The sequence below is a fragment of the Chlorocebus sabaeus genome, chromosome 16, assembly GCF_047675955.1.
Source record: "Chlorocebus sabaeus isolate Y175 chromosome 16, mChlSab1.0.hap1, whole genome shotgun sequence".
Lineage (NCBI taxonomy): Eukaryota > Metazoa > Chordata > Mammalia > Primates > Cercopithecidae > Chlorocebus > Chlorocebus sabaeus.
Genome location: NC_132919.1, coordinates 52497390 through 52523916, shown reverse-complemented (window position 1 = coordinate 52523916; position 26527 = coordinate 52497390). Strand labels below are relative to the sequence as shown.

General features: G+C 49.8%; 1 protein-coding gene across 1 annotated transcript in view; it reads left to right on the top strand.

Annotated features, from left to right (window-relative positions):
• The window catches only part of DNAI2 (dynein axonemal intermediate chain 2), a 35095-nt gene that overhangs the window by 5200 nt on the left and 3368 nt on the right, over positions 1-26527 (top strand). The window contains exons 3-10 of the mRNA XM_037993474.2: positions 502-623; positions 3109-3251; positions 4465-4578; positions 13323-13462; positions 14974-15096; positions 18876-19099; positions 24263-24398; positions 25029-25175. Coding sequence (XP_037849402.1) covers positions 502-623; positions 3109-3251; positions 4465-4578; positions 13323-13462; positions 14974-15096; positions 18876-19099; positions 24263-24398; positions 25029-25175 — 1149 coding nt within the window. The remainder of the gene's footprint in view (positions 1-501; positions 624-3108; positions 3252-4464; positions 4579-13322; positions 13463-14973; positions 15097-18875; positions 19100-24262; positions 24399-25028; positions 25176-26527) is intronic.

Here is a 26527-nt window from a genome sequence, read left to right as displayed (position 1 = left end):
TGTACATAAAAAGTAATATTATTTTACCCCCAAAAACCAAGTGAGGGCTGGGCGCGGTGGCTCAAGCCTGTAATCCCAGCACTTTGGGAGGCCGAGACGGGCAGATCACGAGGTTAGGAGATCAAGACCATCCCAACATGGGCTAACATGGTGAAACCCCGTCTCCACTAAAAAATACAAAAAACTAGCCGGGCAAGGTGGCGGGCGCCCGTAGTCCCAGCTGCTTGGGAGGCTGAGGCAGGAGAATGGCATAAACCCGGGAGGCGGAGCTTGCAGTGAGCTGAGATTCGGCCACTGCACTCCAGCCTGGGCGACACAGCGAGACTCCGTCTCAAAAAAAAAAAAAGAACCAAGTGAAAATTCCCCCATTGAAAGCACATGGTTAAGTGGATGGGAAAAGGCCCCTGGCTATGACCTGTCCCTCCCAGACTCCATTGCAGGCCTGGGCAATCTGAAAGGACCTCCCCTTACCACTAAGAACTTCTGATGTGTCCACCCTAGATCATGGAGCACTGCATCAAGCAGAACAATGCCATTGACATCTATGAAGAGTATTTCAACGACGAGGAGGCCGTGGAAGTGATGGAGGAGGCCCCTTCAGCTAAAACCATCAATGTTTTCAGGTAGCACCATAGCCAGGCAGGTGTCTGGCCACCCTCGGTCACCCCCATGCATGGGCGCCCCCAAAGGCAACTCCTTGCCAGTTGCTGCACGCCCTGGGTGCAGCACTCTCTGTGCTCTGGGCTTGATAAGCCACATAGTGATAAGGCACCCAGCAGAGAAGTGGCCCTGCTCTGGGGGCGGGTCTGGTTGATGGAAAGGGAGTACAGACTCCAGAGAAAGTGAAATTGCCAATCTGTGTACAACTGGAGCGTGTTCCTGCAGTGTAGAGTAAGTGCAAGTACCAAGCGTGAGCAGCTAGCAGCACTGTGGGCAAACAGGCCCCCGCTGTGGCCTGCACTCATGCCAGTATATCCATGAATAACCCCAGAGGATAGCAGTTTGACACCAGGGATTCATCCCACGGGGGTGTGTGTGTGTATGTGTGTGTATGTGTGTGAAATCACTGCAGGTGTGGATATTCACTACAGAGGATGTATGCCAGCCAAAGACTAGAACAAGCTAAGTCCATTTATAGGGGACTGGTTCTAGCAGTTCTGGTACACTCACATGACGGAATGCCATGCAGCTGGGAAAATGAGCGGGGCAGTCTGGGCGTGGTGGCTCACGCTTGTAATCTCAGCACTTTGGGGGCGCATCACCTGAGGTCAGTTTGAGACCAGCCTGGCCAACATGGCGAAACCCCATCTCTACTAAAAATACAAAAATTAACTGGGTGTGGTGGCACACGCCTGTAATTCCAGCTACTCAGGATGCTGAGGCAGGAGAATCACTTGAACCCAGGAGGCAGAGGTTGCAGTGAGCCGAGATCGCACCACTGCACTCCAGCCTGGGCAATGGCGCAAGACTCTGTCCCAAAAAAAAAAAAAAAAAAAAAGCAGTGCAACTTATTATGTGCTGATATGGAGTCATTTCCAGGATTCAGTATGGAAACAAAGCCGGTGCAGAACAGGGTGTGCAGAGTGCCACTTTTTGTGGCAGTCCCCAACTTAAACCATTTTTTGACTTTGCAAGGGTGCAAAAGCAATACAAATCCAGTAGAAACCGTACTTCAGGTACCCATACAACCATTCTAGTTTTTGCTGTCAGTACAGTATTCAGAAAATTACATGAGCTGTTCACCTTTTTATTATAAAACGAGCTTTGTGTTAGGTGATTTTGCCCAGCTCTAGGCTAATATAAGTGTTCTGAGCACGTAGGCTCGACTAAGATGTGATGCTGGGTCAGTTAGGTGTATTCAATGCATTTTCAGCTCCTGATATTTCCCATGTACTATGGATTTATCAGATGTAGCCAACATCATTAGTCAAGGAGCATCTGCATATGTGTATAAATATATGCATATGTGTATGTGTATATATATATATGTATATGTATGTTTACATGCTTGATGTGAGGAGAATATCTGTGATTTTGGACTTCTGGTGTCCGAAACTGTGAGAGAATCAGTTTCTGTTGTTTGAAGCCACCCAGTTTGTGGGACCTCATTGCAGCAGCCCCGGGAATTGAATACCCCATCCCAGAGCACCTTTGTAGGGTGTACAAAAGAAGCTGATAGGAAGGAGAGCTTGGGAACAGGGATGGGGAGAGGACTGGGGAAGAGGGACTCCTCGGCCTTGAAGCCTGGTGGAAGGAGTTGCGGAAAGTGGGTGGAAGTGGGAAGGACTGTGCTCTGTGGCCTCAGTTTTGACCGTGAAGAAAAAAGCAAGGCTGTCCAATCAGATGAGTGGAGATGAGCAGGAGGCTGGAATAGAGCGGTGGGAGGTGCCGGGGGAATGTGGAGGGGAAGCCTCTCTACCTGGGGCAGGGGTCAGACCTTGGGTCTGGGTGACGCAGGGCTAGAGGAGTAAAAGGTGTTTTGGAAATGACTTGCCTCAGATCCCAACTCTGGGGAATTTCACTACCATGGCTGACTTAGGGGCCTGGGAAGGACCTAGCCCAGTCCCGGCACAGCAAGAAAGAACTCTTCTGAGGCAGGGCTGACTCACGGTGTGCAAGCAGGGCCAATGGCTGTCAGCAAGGGGTGTGCAGGAGAGGGCACAGCGGGACAGAGGCTGCCCTTCCTGTTGCCCTCCAGCCCTGCGGGGCTCTACCTCATATATGGACTAACCGAGCAGGATGATGCATTAGAAATCATTCAAGGGGCCGGACGTGGTGGCTCATGCCTATAATCTTAGCACTTTGGGAGGCCGATGTGGGTGGATCATCTGAGGTCAGGAGTTTGAGACCAGCCTAGGAAACACAGTAAAACCCCGTCTCTGCTAAAAATACAAAAATTAGCTGTGCGTAGTGGGAGGCGCCTGTAATCCCAGCTACTCGGGAGGCTGAGGCAGGAAAATCGATTGAACCCAGGAGGCAGAGGTTGCGGTGTGCCGAGATTATGCCACTGCCTGGAGGACAGAGCAAGACTCCATCTGACAAAAAAAAAAAAGGAGAAATTGGGGAGCCTCACATTCTGCCTTTTGCTCTCTTCCCTCTCCCCTGCAGGGACCCCCAGGAAATCAAGAGGGCTGCCACGCACCTCTCCTGGCACCCTGATGGCAACAGGAAGTTGGCAGTGGCATACTCCTGCTTGGATTTTCAGCGGGCGCCTGTGGGCATGAGCAGTGATTCATACATCTGGGACCTGGGTGAGAAGCAGCGGGGTCCTGGGAGGACTGAGGGCTGGGACCAGCACAAGCCAAGGAGTGGGAGGGAGGGGGAGGAGGTCAAGGACACTCACGGGGTTGGTACCTCAAGGGAGGGGCCCACAGTCGAGGAGGAAGCCACTCTTCTCCTTCCTCCCTTGTCTGGTTTCAGGCAGAGCCTGAAATCAGAAGCAGGAAACCCCCTCCAATTCCAGATTCTTAGTTCGAGGCATGAAGACCTGACCCCATGGGATCTCAATTCTTAGCTCCTAAAGAGCATATTAGGCCGGGCACGGTGGCCCATGCCTGTAATCCCAGCACTTTGGGAGGCCAGGGCAGGCGGATCACCTGAGGTCAGGAGTTCAAGACCAGCCTGGCTAACATGATGAAACCCCGTCTCTACTAAAATTACAAAAATTAGCTGTGCTTGGTGGTGGGTGCCTGTAATCCCAGCTGCTTGGGAGACTGAGGCAGGAGAATCGCTTGAACGAGACTCTGTCTCAACAACAACAACAACAAAAAAGAATATATGGAAAGAGTGCCCAGCAGACTGAGAAGGGACTCAAGGGCAGTGGAATGGAACTTGGGCCTTTGTCCCGTCTGTCCTGACACTTGCTTTAATTCATGGCCTGGGAGCAGCGTGTCCCTTTATTAGCACAAACCATTGTCTACAGAAGGGCTGGCAAGACACAGGCAGGGAGAGGGTGGTGGTGGCTTCATGCTCTCCAGCTTCCCTTCATTGGCAGCATTATTAAAATAAATGTGTAGGTGCCAGGCACAGAGCTAACGCCCCACACCCCAGCAGCTCAGTGAGTTCTGGCAGCAGCCCCATGGGGTGGACTCCGTCGTTATCTGCGGTCCACAGACCTGGTTTGAAGAAACTGGCAGAGAGCTGACTTTACGTAAAAACCTTAGTATCAAAACCTCATTTGACACCAAACCTGGGAATTGGACTAGAAATATAATTATCACACACATAGGCACACCCCAATCCTGTTCACCAAAAATAAAAACCATCAGCAAAGCCCCTAGGTCAAGAATGCCAGATTCTGGCCAAGGTGGACCAGGGGGTGCAGCCTGGAGAAAGAATGGAGGGGCTTCCAGGCTTCCCCCCCTGCCACCATGTCCCCACTACTCACCCGCAGAAGGGGTGAAACTTGTTGATCCTGTCCTTTTCTTTCCAGGCCTGATGGGATATTTTTTTTCTGCTTTATAGAAAACCCCAATAAGCCTGAACTTGCTCTGAAGCCATCATCTCCACTTGTTACCTTGGAGTTCAACCCCAAAGATTCCCACGTGCTCCTGGGTGGCTGCTACAATGGACAGATAGGTAAGGAGGGACCCAGGCTTTTTTTGTTTTTTGTTTTTAAGATGGAATTTCACTCCTGTTGCCCAGGCTGGAGTGCAGTGGTGCAATTTCAGCTCACTGCAACCTCCGCCTCCTGGGTTCAAGCGATTCTCCTGCCTCAACCTCCTGAGTCACTGAGATTACAGGTGCCCACCACCACGCCTGACTAATTTTTTTGTTATTTTTAGTAGAGACGGGGTTTCACCATGTTGGCCAGGCTGGTCTCGCACTCCTGACCTCAGTTGATTCACCCACCTGGGCCTCCCATAGCGCTGGGATTACAGGTGTGAGCCACTGCGCCTGGCCGGGACCCAGGCTCTTAGTCAGAGCCTGCTGCCTCACCCAGGCTGGAGTGCAGGGGCGCGATCTCGGCTCACTGCAGCCTCCACCTCTCAGATTCAAGTGATTCCCCTGCCTCAGCCTCCCAAGTAGCTGGGATTAGTCTCATGTCACCACGCCTGGCTAATTTTTGTCTTTTTTCAGTAGAGTTAGCGTTTCACCATGTTGGCCAGACTGGTCTCAAATTCCTGACCTCAAGTGATCCTCCCTCCTTGGCCTTCCAAAGTGCTGGGATTACCAGTGTGAGCCACCATGCCTGGCCGGTATTAATTCTCGAAATGTTTGGTAGAACTCATCAGTGAAGCCATCTGGTCCCTGGCTTTTCTTTATTGGAAGCTTAAAAGTTACAATTCCGTCCCTTTACTTGTTATAGATCCTCTTCACATTTTCTGTTTCTTCTTTAATTGGTTTTGGTAGTTTCTGTCCTTCTAGGAACTTTTCCATTTCATCAAGTTGTCTAGTTTGTTGACATATAATTGTTCACAGTATTCCCTTATAATCATTTTCTTTTCTTTTTCTTTCTTTCTTTTTTTTTTTTTTTTTTTTTTTTTTTTGAGATGGAGTTTTACTCTGTTGCCCAGGATGGAGTGCAGTGGTGCAATCATGGCTCATTGCAGCCTCGACCTCCTGGGCCCAAGCCATCCTTCCACCTCAGCCTCCCGAGTAGCTGGGACTACAGGCGTGTGCCACCACGCTCGGCTAATTTTTGTAGTTTTTGTAGTCACAAGGTTTCATCATGCTGCCCATGCTGGTCTTAAACTCCTGGGCTCAAGCGATCCACCCGCCTCGGCTGGCCTCCCAAAGTGCTGGGATGAACCACCACGCCTGGCCTGATTTCAATCTTTTAAAATTTATTGAGACTTGTTCTATGGCCTAGCATATTGTCTATCCTGGAGAATGTTCCATGAGCACTCGAGAAGACTATATTCTGCTTATTGTCCGGTGGAGTTTTCTATAGATGTCCAGGAGGTCTTGTCTATAGTGCTGGTCAAGACTTCTATTTCCTTGTTGATCTTTCACCTAGTAGCTATGTCTATTATTGAAGGGAGGATACTGACGTCTGCCATTGTTATTGTTGACTTGTCTATTTCTCCTTCAATTTTGTCAGGTTTTGCTTCCTGTATGTTAAGGCTGTGTTATTAGGTACATGCACATGTTTATAATTCTTAAGTTTTCCTAGTGAATTAACCCTTTTATCAGTATGTAATGTCTTTATTTGTCTCTAGTAGCATTTTTCATCTCAAAGTCTGTCTGTCTTTGAGACAGGCACTCCAGCTCTGTTTGGTTACCGTTTGCATGGTATATCTTTCCCCATCCTTTTACTTTTAACCAGTTTGCCTCCTTGAATCTAAAGTATGTCTCTTGTAGCCAGGTGTGGTGACATGCACCTGTAATCCCAGTTACTTGGGAGGCTAAGGCATGAGAATTGCTTGAACCTGGGAGGCTGAGATTGCAGTGAGTCGAGATCCTGCCACTGAACTCCAGCCTGGGTGACAGAGCGAGACTCCATCCCAAAAAAATAAAAAGTAAATAAATAAATAAAGTATGTCTCTTGTAGATTACATGTAGCTGGCATACAGGTGAATCATAGATTTTTTGTTTGTTTGTTTGTTTGTTTTTTGAGACAGAATCTCACTCTGTCACCCAGGCTGGAGTGCAGTGGTGTGCTCTCAGCTCACTGCAACCTCTGCCTCCTGGGTTCAAGTGATTCTCCTGCCTCAGCCTCCCAAGTAGCTGTGATTACAGGTGCCGGCCACCACGCCCAGCTAATTTTTGTATTTTTGAGATGAGGTTTTAACACGTTGGCCAGGTTGATCTCGAACTCCTGGCCTCAAGCGATGTGCCCACCTCGGCCTCCCAAAGTGCTGGGATGACAGGCGTGCACCACCGAGCCCAGCCTGGATCATGGTTTTTTTCCTTTTAATCTATTCTGTCAATCTCTGGTTTTAAGTGGAGAGTTTAATCTATTTACATTAATTTAATTACTGATAAAGTTTACATCCGCCATTTTGCTTTTTTTTTCTATATGTCTGAAATCTTTTTGTTCTTTCTCCATAACTGCCTTCTTTTGTGTTACATATTTTCTAGTGTGCCATTTTAATTCCCTTATCATTTCTTTTTTTTTCTTTTCTTTCTTTTTTTTTTTTTTAGAGACAAGGTCTCACTCTGTCACCCAAGCTGGGGTGCAGTGCCATGATCATAGCTCACTGCAGCCTCAAACCCCTGGGCTCAAGCAATCCTCCCACCTCAGCCTCCCGAGTAGCTGGGACGACAGGTGCACATCACCACACCCAACTACTTTTTTATTTTTTAATTTTTGTAGAGATGGGGTCTTGCTATGTTGCCCAGGCTGGTCTCGAACTCCTGGCTTCAAGCAATTCTCCCACCTTGGCCTCCCAAGGTGCTGGGATTTCAGGTGTGAGCCACTGCACCCAACTTTAGCTGTTGATCTTATTGGTGATCCTGTGTATATTATGAGTCATTTTTCTCTTGCTACTTTCAAGAGTCTCTGGCTTCAGCTTTGATTATGATGTTTCTAGGTATGGGTATCTTTGAGTTTATGCCACTTGGAATTCATTGAGTTTCTTGGATGTGTAGATTTTTTTAAAAGCAAATCAAATATGGGCCGGGCACGGTGGCTCATGCCTGTAATCCCGGCACTTTGGGAGGCCGAGGCAGGCAGATCACAAGGTCAGGAGATCGAGACCATCCTGGCTAACATGGTGAAACCCTATCTCTACTAAAAATACAAGAAATTAGCTAGGTGTGGTGGTGGGCGCCTGTAGTCCCAGCTACTTGGGAGGCTGAGGCAGGAGAATGGCATGAACCCAGGAGGTGGAGCTTGCAGTGAGCCTAGATCATGCCACTGCACTCCAGCCTGGGTGACAGAGCAAGACTCTGTCTCAAAAAAAAAAAAAAAAATCAAGTATGGAATATTTACAACCATTATTTATTTAAATATTCTTTCCTACCCTTTCTGTCTCTCCTCTCCTTCTGTGACTTCCATTATGTGTATGTTGGCATGCTTGATGGTGTCCCATAGGTCTTTTTTTTTTTTTTTTTTTTTTAGACAGAGTCTCGCTCTGTGGCCCAGGCTGGAGTGCAGTGGCCGATCTCAGCTCACTGCAAGCTCCGCCTCCCAGGCTCACGCCGTTCTCCTGCCTCGGCCTCCCAAGTAGCTGGGACTACAGGCACCCGCCACCTCGCCCGGCTAGTTTTTTGTATTTTTTAGTAGAGACGGGGTTTCACGGTTTCACCGTGTTAGCCAGGATGGTCTCGATCTCCTGACCTTGTGATCCACCCGTTTCGGCCTCCCAAAGTGCTGGGATTACAGGCTTGAGCCACCACGCCCGGCCCTCCCATAGGTCTTTAGACTCTGTTTTTCTTTGTTCTCTTTTGTTTCTCTTCCTCAGACTACATAATCTCAATTGGCCCATCTTCACATTCAGTGGTTCTCTGCCTGCTCAGATATGCCATCCTGTAGCTTCTCTACTATATTTTTATTTTGGTTAATGACTCCAGAATTTCTATTTTGTTCTTTCTTTCAAAAATAATATCTGTCTTGTTCGGATGTGGTGGCTCGTGCCTGTAGTCCTAGCACTTCGGGAGGCTGAGGTGGGAGGATTACCTGAACTCAGGAGTTCAAGACCAGTGTGGGCAACATGGTCAAACCCTGTTTCTACTAAAATACAAAAAAAAAAAAAAAAAAAAATCAGCCAGGTGTGGTGGAGTGTGCCTGCAATCTCAGCTACTTGGGAGGCTGAGGCAAGAGAATTGCTTGAACCCAGGAGGCGGAGGTTGCAGTAAGCTGAGATCATGCCCCTGCACTCCAGGCTGGGCAACAAAGCGAAACTCTGTCTTCAAAAATAATAATGATAATAATTTTTGTCTATTTGTAATTTTTATTTGGTGAGATATCATCTCAGGCTTTTCTTTAGTTCTTTCAACGTGACTTCCTTTACTTCTTTGAACATGTTTAGCACGGCTGATGTGAGGCCTTTGTCTAGTTAGTCCAACATCTGGGCTCCTTGGGGACAGTCTCTATTTATTGCTTTTTTATTCCTGGGTTTGGGCCACACATTTGTATTTCTTGGCATGTCTTGTAACTTTTTTTATTAAAAACTATACTTTTTGTATGATTTAATGTGGCAACTTTGCAAATCAGATTGACACACCTCCCAGAGCTTGTGCTGTTGCTGTTTGTTGTAGTTGTTCTTTGTTTCATTAATGAATTTTCTTAGCTAGTTCTGGAAAGTCTGTATCCTCTGTCACGTGTGACCACTTATAGTCTCTGCTTAGCTTAGTGATTAGTTAATGATTGGACAAAGATTTCCTTAAGCATTTGTCACCAAAAAGTCCCCCCTTCTCTGCCAAGGGGCTCTGTGTGCATGTGTGAGCATGCCTTCACACTCAGCCAGGCAGTTGTCAACTCTGCCTTAGTGTCTGTGCAGAGATGAGGTCAGCCAGAGATGAGAGTTTAGGGCTTTATCAGCTTTCCTGAGCATGACACAGCTCTGGGCGTGCACCCAGCACTATCCATGCTTGTGACTTTCTAGACTCCCAGGAATACGTCAGATCTTTTCAAAGCCCCGTGGACACATCATGCTTCAGCTTTTCCTTGTATTTATCTACTGTTGTTGTTTAAATTTAATAGAGGCTGAGCACAGTGGCTCACGTCTGTAATCCTAACACTTTGGGAGGCTGAGGCAGGAGGATTGCCTGAGTTCAGGAGTTTGAAACTAGCCTGGGCAGCTTAGTGAGATCTTGTCTCGAAAGAGAGAGAGAGAGAGAGAGAGAGAGAAAGAAAAATAGGGACAGGGTCTTGTTATGTTGAACAGGTAGGTTGTGAACTCCTGGCCTCAAGCAGTCCTGCCTCAGCCTTCCAAAGTACAGGCGTGAGCCACTGTACCCGGCCCAGCTTTTCCTTTTAAGCTTTTTCATCGGTCTATTCCTTGCCCCACCTGTTATCCACTCCCTCAGGAAGCTGCAAAGTTAGTCAGTTGCCTGCAATTACACCCTGATGAAAAGACTTTTCACACCAGGCAAAGACTGAACCAAGTCAATTACAGCCAACCTTGCAAGAGGAGCCTTATCAGGGAACCACCAGACACTCAGATAATGACAGTTCTTTGGGCATGAGACTTGAAAGGAGCTCCAGCCCATTCTGCTCCCTCTTGTGGCACCAGGCTACTGTTTTTCATCGGGAGTGTAGGATGTGAATTTTCAAGGCCACCACGGAACTGCAGAGTGTGCAGTCTTAACTAGGGCAAGTGAAAATGCCACTGTTTTTACCAAGATTCTACTGTTTTTCTTGAATAAACATTCTCCCGACTGCCCTAAGCCTCTGGCTAATTTCCAGAGTTCTGAAAAAGTTGATTGTGACCATTTTTGCCAGTTTTCTCACTGCTATTATGGAGGAGAGAATTTTTGGAGGTCCTTACTTCATGGATTTTGCTGATGGCACACCTGGAAAACTGATTATTTTTTTCTTTGAGATGGAGTCTTGCTGTGTCACCCAGGCTGGAGTGCAGTGGCCCGATCTTGGCTCACTGCAAGCTCCACCTCCTGAGTTCATGCAATTGTCCTACTTCAGCCTCCCGAATAACTGGGACTACAGGTGCCCGCCACCACGCCCAGCTAATTTTTTGTATTTTTTTTTTAGTAGAGATGGGGTTTCACTGTGTTAGCCACTGTGTTTATGGTCTAAACCCCTGACCTCGTGATCTGCCTGCCTCTGCCTCCCAAAGTGCTGGGATTACAGGCATGAGCCACTGCGCCTAGCCCTTTTTTTTTTTTTTTTTTTTTTTGAGACAGAATCTCGCTCTGTCACCCAGGCTGGACTGCGGTGATGCGATCTCAGCTCACTGCAACCTCCGCCTCCTGGGTTCAAGAGATCCTCCTGCCTCAGCCTCCCCAGTGGCTGGTGCATGCCGCCACGCCTGGTCAATTTTTGTATTTTTAATAGAAACGGAGTTTTGCCATGTTGGCCAGGCTGGTCTCAAACTCCTGGCCTCAAGTGACCCACCCACCTTGACCTCCCAAAGTGCTGGGATTACAGGCGTGAGCCACTGAACCCGGCCCAAACTGCTTTTTTTAATCTCTAGTGAGATCAGAAGTCACCTAACTGGATTGGCTCTGAATGTCCCTACTTGCTCTGTTCCCTTGACCCTGGAGTCATCAGACATCCAACCCACGACTACACCCAGGCCAGTCTTGACCCTGGGCATGAAAAACATTCCCCACCCCTCCCCCTCTGTATGTTCTTTTTTTTTTTTTTTTTTTTTTGAGACAGAATCTTGCTCTGTCACCCAGGCTGGAGTGCAGTGGCGCGATCTCGGCTCACTGCAAGCTCTGCCTCCTGGGTTAATGCCATTCTCCTGCCTCAGCCTCCCAAGTAGCTGGAACTACAGGCGCCCACAACCACACCTAGCTAATTTCTTGTATTTTTAGTAGAGATGGGGTTTCACCGTGTTAGCCAGGATGGTCTCCATCTCCTGACCTCGTGATCTGCCCGCCTTGGCCTCCCAAAGTGCTGGGATTACAGGCGTGAGCCACCGCGCCTGGCCCTCTGTATGTTCTTATACTTTTGCTTCTTCTTTGGGAGTGAGAGCCAGGATGCTGAGAAACTCCTCCTCCGAAACCCTGTTGTCAGCTGCTTCCTGAGACCCGGATCTCCCTCTCAGACCTGCTGCCTCCTGCCCAAGGGAGCTTTCAGATTGTGGAATAGACCCGGGCTCCCATAAACGTCCCTGCCAAATTATCTGGGTGCCAGAGCTCTAACAGACCGAAGTGGTGCCACTTTGCCATGATTAATTCAGGAGCCTTGCCTCACTCATTATTCATAACCTCTTTCCGTGGTTTTTCATGCTGGCTCATACCAGCCCAGACTCTGGCGCTCCACTGCTCCAAGAAGGGCCCCTCTGGGGACCATGTAGGACCCAGTGGGACCTACCCTTGAGCACTGCTTTGCCAAAGTAGAGCAGGCTTATCTTTTATTTTTATTTATTTTTATGTTTTGTTTTGTTTTTGAGACAGTCTTGCTTTGTTGCACAGACTGGAGTGCAGTGATGTGATCTCAGCTCACTGCAACCTCCGCCTCCCAGGCGTGAGCGATTCTCATGCCTCAGCCTCCCGAGAAGCTGGGATTACAAATGCCCACCACCATGCCCAGCTAATTTTTTTGTATTTTTAGTAGAGATGGGGTTTCACTATGTTGGCCAGGCTGGTCTTGAACTCCTGACGTCAAGTGATCCACCTGCCTCAACCTCCCAAAGTGCTGGGATTACAGGTGTGAGCCACCACACCTGGCTTATTTTTATTTTTTGAGACAGGGTCTTGCTCTGTCACCCAGGCTGGAGTGCAGTGGCATGATCATGGCTCACTGCAGCCTCAACCTCCCAGGCTCAAGCAATTCTCCCACCTCAGCCTCCCGAGTAGCGGGGACTATAGGCATGTGCCACCATGCCCAGCTAGTTTTTAAATTTTTTGTAGAGACGGGATCTCACTATGTTGCCCAAGCTGGTATTGGATTCCTGGGCTCAAGCAATCCTTTTGCCTCAGCCTCTTAATGTGCTAGGATTACAGGCATGAGCCGCTGTGCTTGGCTGAGCAGGCTTGTCCAAGGAAACGTGTTTCTGCACCAGCCTAGTTCAGGGGCAAATGCCTTGGACTTGGAGAAATACTAAGTCAAAGCTTATGAACTAAGTACTTTTGTTATTTTACAAAATGGCCTTTCCTAGAAACAGCTCTGTGTGACAGGGTGAGTCCTCATTGTGCATTCATGGGAAAATGGAAACAAAATCTAACAGGACAAAGGACAGATAACCTTCCTGTCTTTCTTGGCAAAGCACTAATAACAGATCACAGTAAAGGCTAAAGCTCCTCTGGGAGTTTCTTTCCAACAGAGGCAGCAGAGGCACAAAGGATAAAAGGGAAAGAGCTAATGCAGCAGAGAGAGTCACCTACATGGGGCCCTTCCACGTGCTCTTCCCTGCGGTAGGGACTCGGCTCTCCTCTCGCCTGGCTCCCTCCACCTTGAGGCTCATCTTCCATCTCAGCTACCTGTTACTTCCTCCAGGAGGCCTTCCCTGACCACCCTCATGTGTTCCCCTGCCACTATGCCTATGCTATCCCCAGAGGCTTTCCCAGGGCCCAGTGTTGGGTAGGGAGGAACTGAAGGATCTGAATGAAGCTTGCACTCTGGGAGTCTCTCCACAGAGTCTGTGGGGGCTGGTAGGAAACTCAGGCTGATTGGAACCAAGCCGTGATTCTAAAACACCACGTATCTGCCAAACCAGAAGCAGCAGCCCCCCCGCTCCCCTGCTCCCTGCCCCAAGGAAGGAAGCCTGTGTCCCCCTCCACTCCTTCTTCATCTCCTTCCTCACCAGCCTGCTGGGACACCCGAAAGGGCAGTCTGGTGGCGGAGCTATCCACCATTGAGTTCAGCCACCGAGACCCTGTGTATGGCACCATCTGGCTGCAGTCGAAGACGGGCACCGAGTGCTTCTCAGCATCCACAGATGGGCAGGTACCCGCCAGCCAGACACTGGGGAGGGGACGGAAGGGAGAGGCAGCAACTGGTCCCTGGTTCCCCATCAGAATCCCTGGGGACATTTCCTTTAACACATTTTATTTTGAGACGGAGTTTCACTCTTGTTGCCCAGGCTGGAGTGCAATGGTGCGATCTCGGTTCACTGCAACCTCCGCCTCCTGGGTTCAAGCAATTCTCCTGCCTCAGCCTCCCGAGTAGCTGGGACTACAGACGCCTGCCACCATGCCTGGCTGATTTTTTATTTTTAGCAGAGATGGTGCCTCAGTATGTTGACCAGGCTGGTCTCGAGCTCTGACCTCAGGTGATCCACCCACCTCGGCCTCCCAAAGTGCTGGGATTACAGGCATGAGCCACCGCGCCCGGTCATGTACTTTATTTTTAAATTGAGTAGTGATAATACATGCCCTCAGAATAGAATCTAAAGAGTGCAAAAAAGAAAATGCCTTCCTCTCACCTCTGCCTGCACTTCCTCCTCTCCCTCCCTCTCCTGTGTCTGCCTTCGGAGCTAGTCTCTGCATATGCAAGGAAACACATCTCTCTTCTTCACTCTTTCTTTTTGCACACTTTACACACTAGTCTGTACTTGATGTTTTTCATTGTGTGTACCTTGGAGATAGTTTCATGTTTCATACACCGCCGCCCCCTGCCTGTTAATAATTGCATCCTGTGGGTGTACCATAATTTATATATGGATTCTAATATTTTGTTGCTACCCCCCCAAAAAATGTAGCAAAGAGCATCTTTAATACACAGATTATTGCACACATCCAGGGATACATCTACAGCAGACATTGCTGGCAGTGGGACTTCTAGGTCAGAGCACACATGCTTTTTTTTTTTTTTTTTTTTGAGATGGAGTCTTGCTCTGTCACCCAGGCTGAAGTACAGTGGCGCCATCTTGGCTCACTGCAAGCTCCGCCTCCTGGGTTCATGCCATTCTCCTGCCTCAGCCTCCCTAGTATCTGGGACTACAGGTGCCCGCCACCACGCCCGGCTAATTTTTGTATTATTGTTATATATTTTTAGTAGAGACAGGATTTCACCATGTTAGACAGGATAGTCTTGATCTCCTGACCTCGTGATCCGCCCATCTCGGCCTCCCAAAGTGCCGGGATTACAGGCATGAGCCACCACGGCTGGCTGCACACATGCATTTTTAACATTGCTGGATATCGCCTTATTGAGGGGAGTGTTGGCATACACGGATTCTTGGCCTTGCACCTGGAGGTTTTGATTCAGTAGGTCGAGGGCAAGGCCTCAGCATCTGGGTTGTATGAAGCTTGTCGGTGACTCTGATGATCAGCCAGGTGTGGGAACTGTGAACAGAGCAGCAATCCTCAAAGTGTATTTGCTCCCACAAATTGCTGGGAGCTCCATCTTTTGTGGCCCAGTGGCTGACCCCAGGAAGGTGGGGCGAGGGTGGAAAAGGCAAAAGCCAGGGGAAATACAGGGACCCGAAGTCTCACTGTCGTCCCACCTCCTGCCAGGTCATGTGGTGGGACATCCGAAAGATGAGTGAGCCCACTGAGGTCGTGATCATGGACATCACCAAAAAGGAGCAGTTGGAAAATGCCTTGGGGGCCATCTCCCTGGAGTTCGAATCTACTTTGGTGAGTGTCCCTTGCTGTCCCTTCCCTGACTTGCACTGCCAGGGCAGCCAGGGCTAAAGACAGGCCATTGCTAGGATATCAGGTGCTTGTGGAACCCAGCACCAGCCCAGGGAGGCCAACCTCACTGCCCCCATCCGAGACGTGTGTGGCCTTTACAACAACTTTCCAGCAGGGGGCAGCAGAGCTTCTCGAAGAAGGACACCGTTGTCATGGCACCAAGTCATCTTTTGGCCCCGTGGCCCAGCTGAACACAGAGGGCAATCTTTTGACAGGACAATTCCAGAAAAGCCCTGTTTCCTGGGGAAGGTCACGCCCAGGACCAACATAGGGAGGCCTGGACTCCAACCCAGGTCCTGGCCCTGCCTGGCATTGGGGCCCTAGGCTGGTCACCTGCCTTCCTCTGGGGAAATGAGGTCAGACCAGGCTCCTTGGAAAACCAGAGCACATGCATGGTCTCGGTGTTCAGTAACTGAGAAAGAATGACAAAGAAATATCAAAGTTCAGGCTGGGCAGGGTGGCTCACGTCTGTAATCCCAGCACTTTGGGAGGCCATGAATTCAAGATTAGCCTGGGTACATAGTAAGACCCCCCAAATCTTTACCAAAAAAGAAAGCAAGAAAGAGAGGGAGAGAGAGGAAAAAAAGGAAAGAAAAAAGAAGGAAGGAAAGGAAGAAAAAGAAAGGAAGAAAAGTATCAATGTGAGGCCAGGCACAGTGGCTCACACCTGTAATCCCAGCACTTTGGGAGGTGGGAGGATCACTTGAGCCCAGGAGTTCAAGACCAGCCTGGGCAACATAGCAAAACCCTATCCCTACATAAGAAAAGAAAAAAAGGGCCGGGCACGGTGGCTTACACCTGTAATCCTGGCACTTTGAGAGGCCAAGGTGGGCGGATCAACTGAGGTTGGGAGTTCAAGACCAGTCTGACCAATATGGAAAAACCCCATCTCTACTAAAAATACAAAATTAGCTGGGCATGGAGGTGCATGCCTGTAATCCCAGCTACTCAGGAGGCTGAGGCAGGAGAATCACTTGAACCTGGGAGGCAGAGGTTGCGGTGAGCCAAGATCGTGCCATTGCACTCCAGCCTGGGCAAGAGAAACTCCATCTCAAAAAAACAAAGAAAATAAAAGAAAAACAGGAAATATCAAAGTTTGAGCATAATGCAAATGTGTTAGAGGAGGGAAGCTTCTAGAAGCAGTAAAGGAAGACTTCCTCACTAGAATAAGAAGATACCTTTCCCTTGTTGTTGGTTTTTGGCTTGGGCTGAGTCTTGGTTTATGTCTCAGTGCAACCCAGGCCTGGTTCCCCCTTGGAGGTGTCACTTGTTTGCTTCGGGGTCATGTGCCATCATTCCTAGGGCTTTGGGAGGCTCTGGCCTCGAACCTGCCTGGGCAACCCTAGCTCAAGGCTGAGAGATGAATGTTGGTGGGATGAGGAGACAAGTCCACTGACCCCTCCCCAGAGGACAAGGCACTGGGCATGGAGGTTGGGGTGGCAAGGGCTCAGGAGAACATTCTGTCCCAGAGGCAAGGCTTTCTAGGCCAAGTGCTAGACATGCGACCACATCACAACTAGGGCCATCTCCTCCATGTCTGGCCCTTGCAGGGTGTACACGGTGTGCTGAACACTTGTGGCTGCCTGATTTCATAAGCTCGTGCAATCGCCTATAACCATTTCGTGGGGTAAAGTTTTTATCCATACTTGCCAGATACACACGATGAGTCTTCGTGAGATTACGTTGTGAGTCCTAGTACCTCGTAAAGCCGGGACTCAAACCCAGGGTTCCAACTCTAAGGCCCAGGGTGTCCACCCACAGCCCGCCACGAAGTCTGAGGCCGGAGGCACGATGGGCCACTCGGATCTGGGTGGCCTTTCTCCTCAGCTCACTGACGGGCAGCGTGCAGTCAGCTTGAATACTTTCTTCTCTGGACCTTCAAGCTTGGTCTTCTCACTTGCCCTTGACACCCAACTTGAAGCCCAGATTTTTGTTTTGTTTTGTTGAGACATGGTTTCGTTCTGTTGCCCATGCTGGAGTGCAGTTGTGTGATCTCAGCTTACTGCAACATCTACCTTCTGGGCTCAAGCCTCAGCCTCTTGAGTAGCTGGGACCACAGGCGCATGCCACCACGCCAGTCTAATTTTTTTTTTCTTCTTCTTTTTTTTTTTGAGACAGAGTCTCACTCTGTTGCCCGGGCTGGAGTGCGGTGACATGATCTTTGCTCACTGCAACCTCTGCCTCCCAGATTCAACTGATTTTCATGCCTCAACCACCACACCTGGCCATATTCTGGGTATTTTCTAGAGATTTTATGTTTATCATTTTAGTAATTTTCTGGTAGAAGAAAATGCACAATAAAACAATACGTTTTTTAAAAAATAAAAATAAAAAACCTGGGGGGGACGCCAGGTGCAGTGGCTCAGGTCTGTAATCCCAGCACTTTGGGAAGCCGGGGTGTGCAGATCGCTTGAGCTTAGGAGTTTGAGACCAGTCTGGACAACATAGGGAGACTCTGTCTCTACAAAAAATACAAAAATTAGCTGACCCTGGTGGTGTGTGCTGGTGGTCCCAGCTACGTGGGAGACTGAGGTGGGAGTATTGCTTGAGCCCAGAAGGTCAAGGATGCAGTGAGCCGAGATCGTACCACTGCACTCCAGCCTGGGCAATGGAGCCAGATCCTGTCTTAATTAATAAATAAACTAGGAGTTCTTTTTCATTTTTTTCTTTTTTCTTTCTTTCTTCTTCTTCTTCTTTTTTTTTTTTTTTTTTTTTTTTTTTGAGGTGGAGTCTTGCTCTGTAGGCCAGGTTGGAGTGCAGTGGCATGATCTTGGCTCACTGCAACCTCTTCCTAAAACCTGGGAGCTCTACAGGGGCAGGTTCACCACCAGGAGAGGACATCTGAGCCCGTTGACAAAGGCCCTCCCCTCAGCGTGCCCCTCCCCTGCCTCACTCAGCTGTTCTTTCCATTTGGAATGCTGAGGACACAGCGCCATTGTAGGCGCAGGCCCTGCTGGTGGAGGTTGTCCAGTCTAGCCCGGAAGTGAAGACATGGAACAGTAGACAAGGCAGGGTATTGCATGACGGAGGGGGTCATGCTCAGAGACGCAGAGGGAGCACTGGGTCAGGAGTCAGGAGACCGGCCTTTGTGCATTCAGTCTGCAGTAAAGTGAGTAACTCCTAAAGCTCAGTTTGTAGGCGATGGACCCATGTCAGACAAGCTTGCGCCCCTCAAAGAGCTCACCCACCAGCATTAGGGGGACGAATTACATCACTGACTGCCAGGTGGCTTCCTGAGTGCTGGTTGGTCACCTACTCTGAGTTCTCAGGGACACCAGCCTGGACAATGCTACGACAAATGTCACTGTCCTGCCAGGGAAGGCTCTGCCCATCCTGTGAGTGATCTGGGTGGACCACCCTGCGTCCCCTCCCTGGGTCTTCTTTACTCACTCTGTAAACAAACATTCAGGATCTTGATGGCCAAATGCTTCGAGGACACAGTGATGCTCTGCAGAAGGGGCTAGTGGTGACCCTCCAGGACTGGAGGAGCCAGGGAGGACTTCATTCAGCACAGGCTCCTTGAGCAACTTCCAGAAAGGTGGGGTCTGAGGAGCCCGGGAAGAGTGGGGACAGCTCTCCAGGAGGGGCCACAGCCCTTGCCGAGGCTTGATCTGAGGGCCTTTCTAGGGCCTGCAGACCCCCCAAGCAGGCTCCTGTCCATGCCCGCTCATCCGAGTTGATGGTTCATGGAGCCTTCCCCTCCCCCGTCACTCCTTCCACAGCCCACCAAGTTCATGGTGGGGACTGAGCAGGGCATCATCATCTCCTGCAACCGCAAGGCCAAGACGTCAGCTGAGAAGATCGTGTGCACCTTCCCGGGCCATCATGGCCCCATCTACGCCCTCCAGAGAAACCCCTTCTACCCGAAGAACTTCCTGACAGTCGGTGACTGGACAGCCCGCATCTGGTCTGAAGACAGCCGGGAATCGTCCATCATGTGGACCAAGTAAGAGGCAATGCTGGGGACAGGAGGGGATGCAGGGGACGGGAGGGGATGGAGGGGGCCCAGCTGGGCCCGGGGGAGTCCTGAGCCTCCATATGTAAAATGGAGAAAAAAGCCTTCCACAAACACCCGAACTCGTGTTAGCAAGTGACTTGCTCCAGCCACTCCACAAAGCGACAGGCTTCAAACCACCCAGCTGCTAAAAATAATGGCCATGGCTTAATTTTCTTTCCTTTTTTTTTTTTTTTTTAGACACAGTCTTGCTTAATTCCCCAGACTGAATGCAGTGGCGTGATCTCGGCTCACTGCAACCTCCACCTCCCAGGTTCAAGTGACTCTCCTGCCTCAGCCTCCCAAGTAGCTGAGACTACAAGCACCTGCCACCATGCCCAGCTCATTTTTGTATGATTAGTCGAGATGGGGTTTCGCCACATTGGCCAGGCTGGTCTTGAACTCCTGAGCTCAGGTGATCTGCCCACCTCAGCCTCCCAAAGTGTGATTACAGGCATAAGCCACTGTGCCTGGCTGGCTTAATTTTCATAATCCTCAAAATACCCCTAGGAGGAGGCAGCATTGCTCTTCTCCTCATCTCATTTTTCATGTCAGGGAAATGGGCTACAGAGAGGCCAAGCCGCTCGCTCCTGCTCTTCTAGCTAGTGAGGAGCCGAGCTGGGGTGTGAACCCAGGAAGCTTGGCTGGGAAATGTGGGTGCCTTAGTACGATTCAGCAATGCGGCATAGCCTGTCTTGCTCAGTGCCCATTCCTCTGAGGGGAGCAAGAGACAAGGAGCTTGAGACAGCTGTGAGCACAGTGGTTAGACCAGAGAAGCTGGGACTATCACATCCCCCTCCGTTTTTCTTAGGGCCCATGTACCTTGCCTAAAAGTGCCCTTTCTCCTCCTCCTCTTCATCTCTTAAGTTAGGTAATAAGCCCGAATTCTAACCACCCCCTTGAGTCACTCACTGCCGGTCACTCCCGTGGATATTGTCCACCGATGTATAAATAAATTCCTTTTTTCTCTTGCTAAAAAAAAAATCCTGGGGTTCCTTTCCTGCCCACAGAGCCACAGACTGCTGCAATGTCAGTGCCACCATCAACCCTAATGAGCATCTTTGGTTCCAGTGCTTCCCACATCTGTTTGCATCAGAATCTCCTGGGAGGAGTTTTTGTTTGTTTGTTTGTTTTTGAGTCTTGCTGTGTCCCCCAGGCTGGAGTGCAATGGCACGATCTTGGCTCACTGCAAGAGTTCAAGCGATTCTCCTGCCTCATCTTCCCGTGTAGCTGGGACTACAGGCGCACGCCAGCACGCCTAGCTAATTTTTGTATTTTTAGTAGAGACAGAGTTTCACCATGTTGGCCAGTCTGGTCTCGAACTCCTGACCTCAGGTGATCCACCTGCCTCGGCCTCCCAAAGTGCTGGGATTACAGGCCTGAGCCACCGTGCCTGGCTGAGGAGTGATTTTTTAAAAATCCAGATTCCCAGCCCTAACCCTGGGGGTACTAACAGAATCTTAGGTTTAGCCTAGGAATGGGCTTGTTAAGAAGCTCCCCGGGGCTTGTGACTCAGCCAGTCCTTGCTTTGGGAGCAGAAACCTGGTTTGCTGTCATTCTACAGGGGTAGGAATGCTGGCTGAGAAGGGCAGTGCATTGTTCCTGCAGGGGTGGCCTGCCCGTCCACACCTGTGGGCGTTTCTCGTCAGGTGGAACGAGAGACTTGAGAAAAGAAATGAGACACAGAGACAAAGTATAAAGAAAAAGTGGGCCCAGGAGACCGGTGCTCAGCATACAAAGGACCCACTCCGGCACCAGTCTCTGAGTTCCCTCAGTATTTATTGGTCGTTATCTTTACCATCTTAGAAAAAGGGAAGTGGCAGGAGAAGGTCAGCAGTAAGACATATGAATAAAGATCTCTGTGACATAAGTTTAAGGAAAAGTGCTGTGCCTTGATATGCATATGCAAACATCTCCATAAACCTTTTTAGTGCATAAAGAGCAGCATTGCTAGCAAGTCCCACCTTTCACCCTAAGGCGGTTTCTCCCATCTCAGTAAATAGAACATACAATTGGGTTTTACACCGAGATGTTCCATTGCCCAGGGATGGGCAGGAGACAGATGCTTTTCTCTATCTCAACTGCCAAGAGGCCTTCTTTCCTCTTGTACTAGTCCTCCTCAGCACACCCTTCACGGGTGTCAGGCTGGGGGACCATCAGGTCTTTCCCTTCCCACGAGGCCATATTTCAGACTATCACATGGGGAGAAACCTTGGACAATACCTAGCTTTCCTAGGCAGAGGTCCCTGCGACCTTTGGCAGTGTACCTGTCCCTGGGTACTTGAGATTAAGAGAATGGGGATGACTTTTCACAAGCATACTGCCTTCAGGCACTTGTTTAACAAAGCACACCCTGCACAGCCCAAAATCCTTTAAACCTTGAGTCACCACAGCACATGTCTCTTGCAAGGACAAGGCTAGGGGTAGGGTCAGAGATTAACAGCATCTCAAATACAGAACAAAATGGAGTCTCTTATGTCTACTTCTTTCTATATAGACACAGTAACAGTCTGATCTCTCTTTCTTTTCCCCACAGTTCCAGGCCTCATAGCAAGTAGGGGGTTCCCAGTAGACATGAAGCCCTTCACAGGTTATATAGGAGCCTTGCCGATGTCTTCAGCTCCTGCAGGCTGCCAGGGCTGTGTGAAAGGAACAGCAAGGTCAGGGTGTCAAGCACAGCACCGTTAGGCCTTTCGCAGGGCTGGTTCCTAGAGGGACTTGATGGACCTGTGTCCTAGAACCTGGGTCTCCCTTGTCCTCCTCCTGCATAGGGTTAGACAAATTTAGCAAATAAGAATATTTGGCATTGGGCCGGGTGCGGTGGGCTTCTGCCTGTAATCCCAGCACTTTGGGAGGCTGAAGTGGGAGGATCACTTGAGGTCAGGAGTTCAAGATGAGCCTGGCTAATATGGTGAAACCCCGTTTCTAATAAAAATACAAAAATTTAACCGGGCTTGGTGGTGCATGCCTGTAATCCCAGATACTTAGGAGGCTGAGGCAGGAGAATCGCTTGAACCTAGGAATTGGAGATTGCAGTGAACTGAGATCATGCCACTGCACTCCAGCATGGGGGACAGAGTGAGACTCAGTCTTTAAAAAAAAAAAAAAAAAAAAAAAAAAAAAAAAAACACTGGGCGCGGTGGCTCACGCCTGTAATCCCAGCACTTTGGGAGGCCAAGGCGGGCGGATCACAAGGTCAGGAGATCAAGACCACAGTGAAACCCCGTCTGTACTAAAAATACAAAAAATTAGCCGGACGTGGTGGCGGGCACCTGTAGTTCCAGCTACTCAGGAGGCTGAGGCAGGAGAATGGCGTGAACCCGGGAGGCGGAGCTTGCAGTGAGCTGAGATCTGTAATCCCAGCACTTTGGGAGGCCGAGGCGGGTGGATCACCTGAGGTCAAGAGTTCAAGACCAGCCGAGATCATGCCACTGCACTCCAGCTTGGGTGACAGAGTGAGACTCCATCTCAAAAAAAAAAAAAAAAAAAAAAAAAATAGTTGGCACTTAGTTAAATCTGGAAAAAAAAAAAATATATATATATATATATATTTTTAGTATAAGTATATCCCATGCAATATTTGGTATATACTTATACTAAAACTTATTCATTGTTTGTCCAAAAACCTCCAGTTTTTGTTTTGTTTTGTTTTTGTTTTTTTAAGTGAAGTCTCTTTGTTGCCCAGGCTGGAGAGCAGTGGCATGATTTTGGCTCACTGCAACCTTCACCTCCTGGGTTCAAGCAATTCTCCTGCCTCAGCCTCCTGAGTATCTGGGATTACAGGCCCCCACCACCACCCCTGGATAATTTTTGTATTTTCAGTAGAAGTGGGGTTCCACCATGTTGGCCAGGCTGATCTCTAACTCCTGACCTCAGGTGATCCACCGTCCTCAACCTCCCAAAGTCCTGGGATTACAGGCATGAGCCACTGCGCCCAGCCCAGATTCTTTCTTTTGTCTTGATCATTTCTCCCACTATGGCCTACCGGTCAACACACTCAGCTGCAAAGGTGACTGGGAAATGTAGTCTCTGCCTTGCCCACCAGGGGCCCAGCTACAACTATATTGCAATGCAGGGAGAAGAGGTCTGGGTGAAAATCTAGAGGCTCCACTGTGTGTGCACGTGCGTGTGTCTCTTTTTAAAAAAATGTTCCATTTTTACTGAAGAAATTCTTGAAAATCCACATGAAACAAAGTAGGAAATGCCACTCTCCTCATCTCAGTAGTAACAGCTTTTCTGGGTATGTCCTTCCTCTGACTCCCATCCGTGAGTCCCAGGGCTGGGACCAGGTACAGCAACACGTGCCTGCAGCCTGGAGTTAGCAGCAGAGAAATGCCAGTGGCCAGCCCACAGGAAGGACTGTGCTCAGAGCCCTTTATTTATTTTATTTGAGATGGGGTCTCACTTTGTTGCCCAGGCTGGAGTACAGTGGCACAAACATGGCTCACTGCAGCCGCGACTTCCTGGGCTCAAGCGTTCCTCCCATTTGAGCCTCCCGAGGAGCTGGGACCACAGGTGCTTGCCACCACACCCGGCTAATTTTTTTATTTTTTGTAGAGACAGGGTCTTACCATATTGCCCAAGCTGGTCTCAAAATCCTGGCTTCAAGCGATCTTCCTGCCTTGGCCTCCCAAAGTGCCGGGATTACAGGCATGAGCCACTGCACATGACCAGCCCAGAACGCTTTAAAGAGCAGCCTGTTAGACACCTGAGGTCAGGAGTTCGAGACCAGCGTGGCCAACTTGGTGAAACCCCATCTCTCGTAAAAATAAAAAAATTAGCTGGGTGTGGTGACGGGCACCTGTAATCCCAGTTACTCAGGAGGCTGAGACAGGAGAATGGCTTGAACCCAGGAGGCGGAGGTTGCAGTGAGCCGAGATCGCACCACTGCCCTCCAGCCTGAGCAACAGAGCAAGACTCTGTCTCAAAAAAAAAAAAAAAAGCAACCTGTGAGCTGTGGGTGAGTGAGGTCAGCACAGCTAGAAGTCAGACACAAGGAAGAACTTCCTGCCTAGCAAGACTCTGATACCCTGGAGCCCAGAAGGGACCAAATGAGCCGAGCTGTGGCTCAGAAGCCTCTGTCCCTCCAACCATGCTGTGGGCTACCTCCCACAGGTACCACATGGCTTACCTCACTGATGCCGCCTGGAGCCCCATAAGGCCGGCCGTTTTCTTTACCACCAAGATGGACGGAACCCTGGACATCTGGGACTTTGTGTTCAAGCAGTGCGACCCCGCCCTCAGCCTGAAGGTCACGCGCATATCCCTCCCCGTGCATCCAGGTCCTCAGGGAGCCAGGCCCCGGTGTGGGTGTGAGTGTGGGGTACTGTGAGCACGTGTGCACTGCGTGGCCAGGTGTGTTTGGGCCTCTGTGGGGGAGCCGTGTGCAGGCTGACTGCAGAGATTGCTTTGGAGTGCGTGCTCCTACAAAGGTTAAGGGGCCTGGGGGACTTGGCACCCTGGTGGCACAACAAAACCACCTGGGGGAAATTTAAAAAGAAACAAAAGCAGGTACCTGGCGTCTCCTGCCCACAGGCTGATTCCTTCAGAGCCCCTGGGGGTTGGCTGCTGGACCTTCCCCTTCATATCAGGGTGGCCAGAGCGGAGCCCTGCTGGCTGGGGCCATGAAAGGGTGGGGGCGTTGGGGAACCACAGGGTGACTGTAAGGCAGAAGTGAAGGGGTGGGGCAGGAGATGAGGCAGGGAAGCCAGGGACCTTGACAGCCAGTCTCCGAGTTTGAACTTCATCCTGTGGGGCAGAGGCGTCCCTGAGGGTGTTTGAACAGAGCCAAGTGGCTGAGCCTCCCCAGGGGCCAATTAATCAGACACATGTAACTTTGCTTCTCTCTCCTCTACCTGGGTCTGCCCGGCCCCTTCAACAGGTGTGTGACGAGGCCCTCTTCTGCCTCCGGGTGCAGGACAATGGGTGTTTCATCGCCTGCGGATCCCAGCTGGGGACAACCACCCTGCTGGAGGTCTCGCCTGGGCTCTCTACCCTCCAGAGGAATGAGAAGAACGTAGCCTCTTCGGTAAGCACCGCCTGCCTGGGGAGAACCCCTCCAGCACGTCCCGACCTGGCCCCACCGAAAAGCAGGCTAGTCAGAAAAATAGATGGCCCCTCCCTCCCACCCTCTGGGACATGTGTGCACATTTCTGGGGAGGCAGTGCGGTGTGCTGACATGGGCTCCATAAATAGGTGTTGGCGTGTCCATTTGCCCTTGCTCAGCTGCTGGGCAGCTAAGTGGGCTTCAGTAAGTCACTTCACTCTCCAGGATTCAGTTTTTTTTACCTGTAAATCAAAGAGGTTTGACTTGGTCAGTTTGTCTAGTTTCAAATAACCCTTTTTTTTTTTTTTTTTTTTTTGGTAGAACCTTTCAAATGAAGGCTTAGTATTTTATTGTATTATATTGTATTTTAATTTAATTTAATTATTTTTATTTATTTATTTTTGAGACGAAGTCATGCTCTGTTGCCCAGGCTGTAGTGCAATGGTGAGATCTCGGCTGACTGCAATCTCTGCTTCTCAGGTTCAAGCGATTCCTCTGCCTCTGCCTCCTGAGTAGCTGGGATCACAGGTGCACACCACCACGCCCAGCTAATTTTTGTGTTTTTAGTAGAGACAGGGTCTCACCATGTTGGCCAGGCTGTTCTTGAACTCCTGGCCTCAAGATGATCTGACCACCTTGGCCTCCAAAATTGCTGGGATTACAGGCATGAGCCACCGTGGCTGACCTAATTATTTTATTTTATTTTATTTTTATTGTATCTATTTATTTTATTTTATTTTGAGACAGGGTCTTGCTTTGTTGCCCAGGCTGGAGTGCAGTGGCACAATCATGGCCCACTCAAGCCTCCACCCCCCAGGCTGAATTGGTCCTCCCGCCTCAGCCTACCTAGAAGCTGGGACCACAGGCATATACCACCATGCCTGGCTCATTTTTTAATTTTTGTAGAGACAGGGTCTCCCTATGTTGCCCGGGCTATTCTCAAACTCCAGAGCTCAAGCAATCTTCCCACCTCAGCCTCCCAAACTGCTGGGATTACAGGTGTGAGCCACTGCGCCTGGCCTGAAGGCTTAGTAGAATGCCAATAGAGAAGCCAGATGGAAGGGGCTTGAAGAGGGGGACTGAGATCCATTCCTACATCCCTTCCCCAGTGAGCAGCCCTGTAGGCAACTCCCCAGAACCATGGGGAACACTGTGGAATTGAAAACCGCTAGTGCTAGGGCCAGGTACAGTGGCTCATGCCTGTAATCCCAGCACTTTGGGAGGCCGAGGTGGGCGGATCACCTGAGGTCGGGAGTTCGAGACCAGCCTGACCAACATGGAGAAACCCCGTCTCTACTGAAAATACAAAATTAGCTGGGTGTGGTGGCGCATGC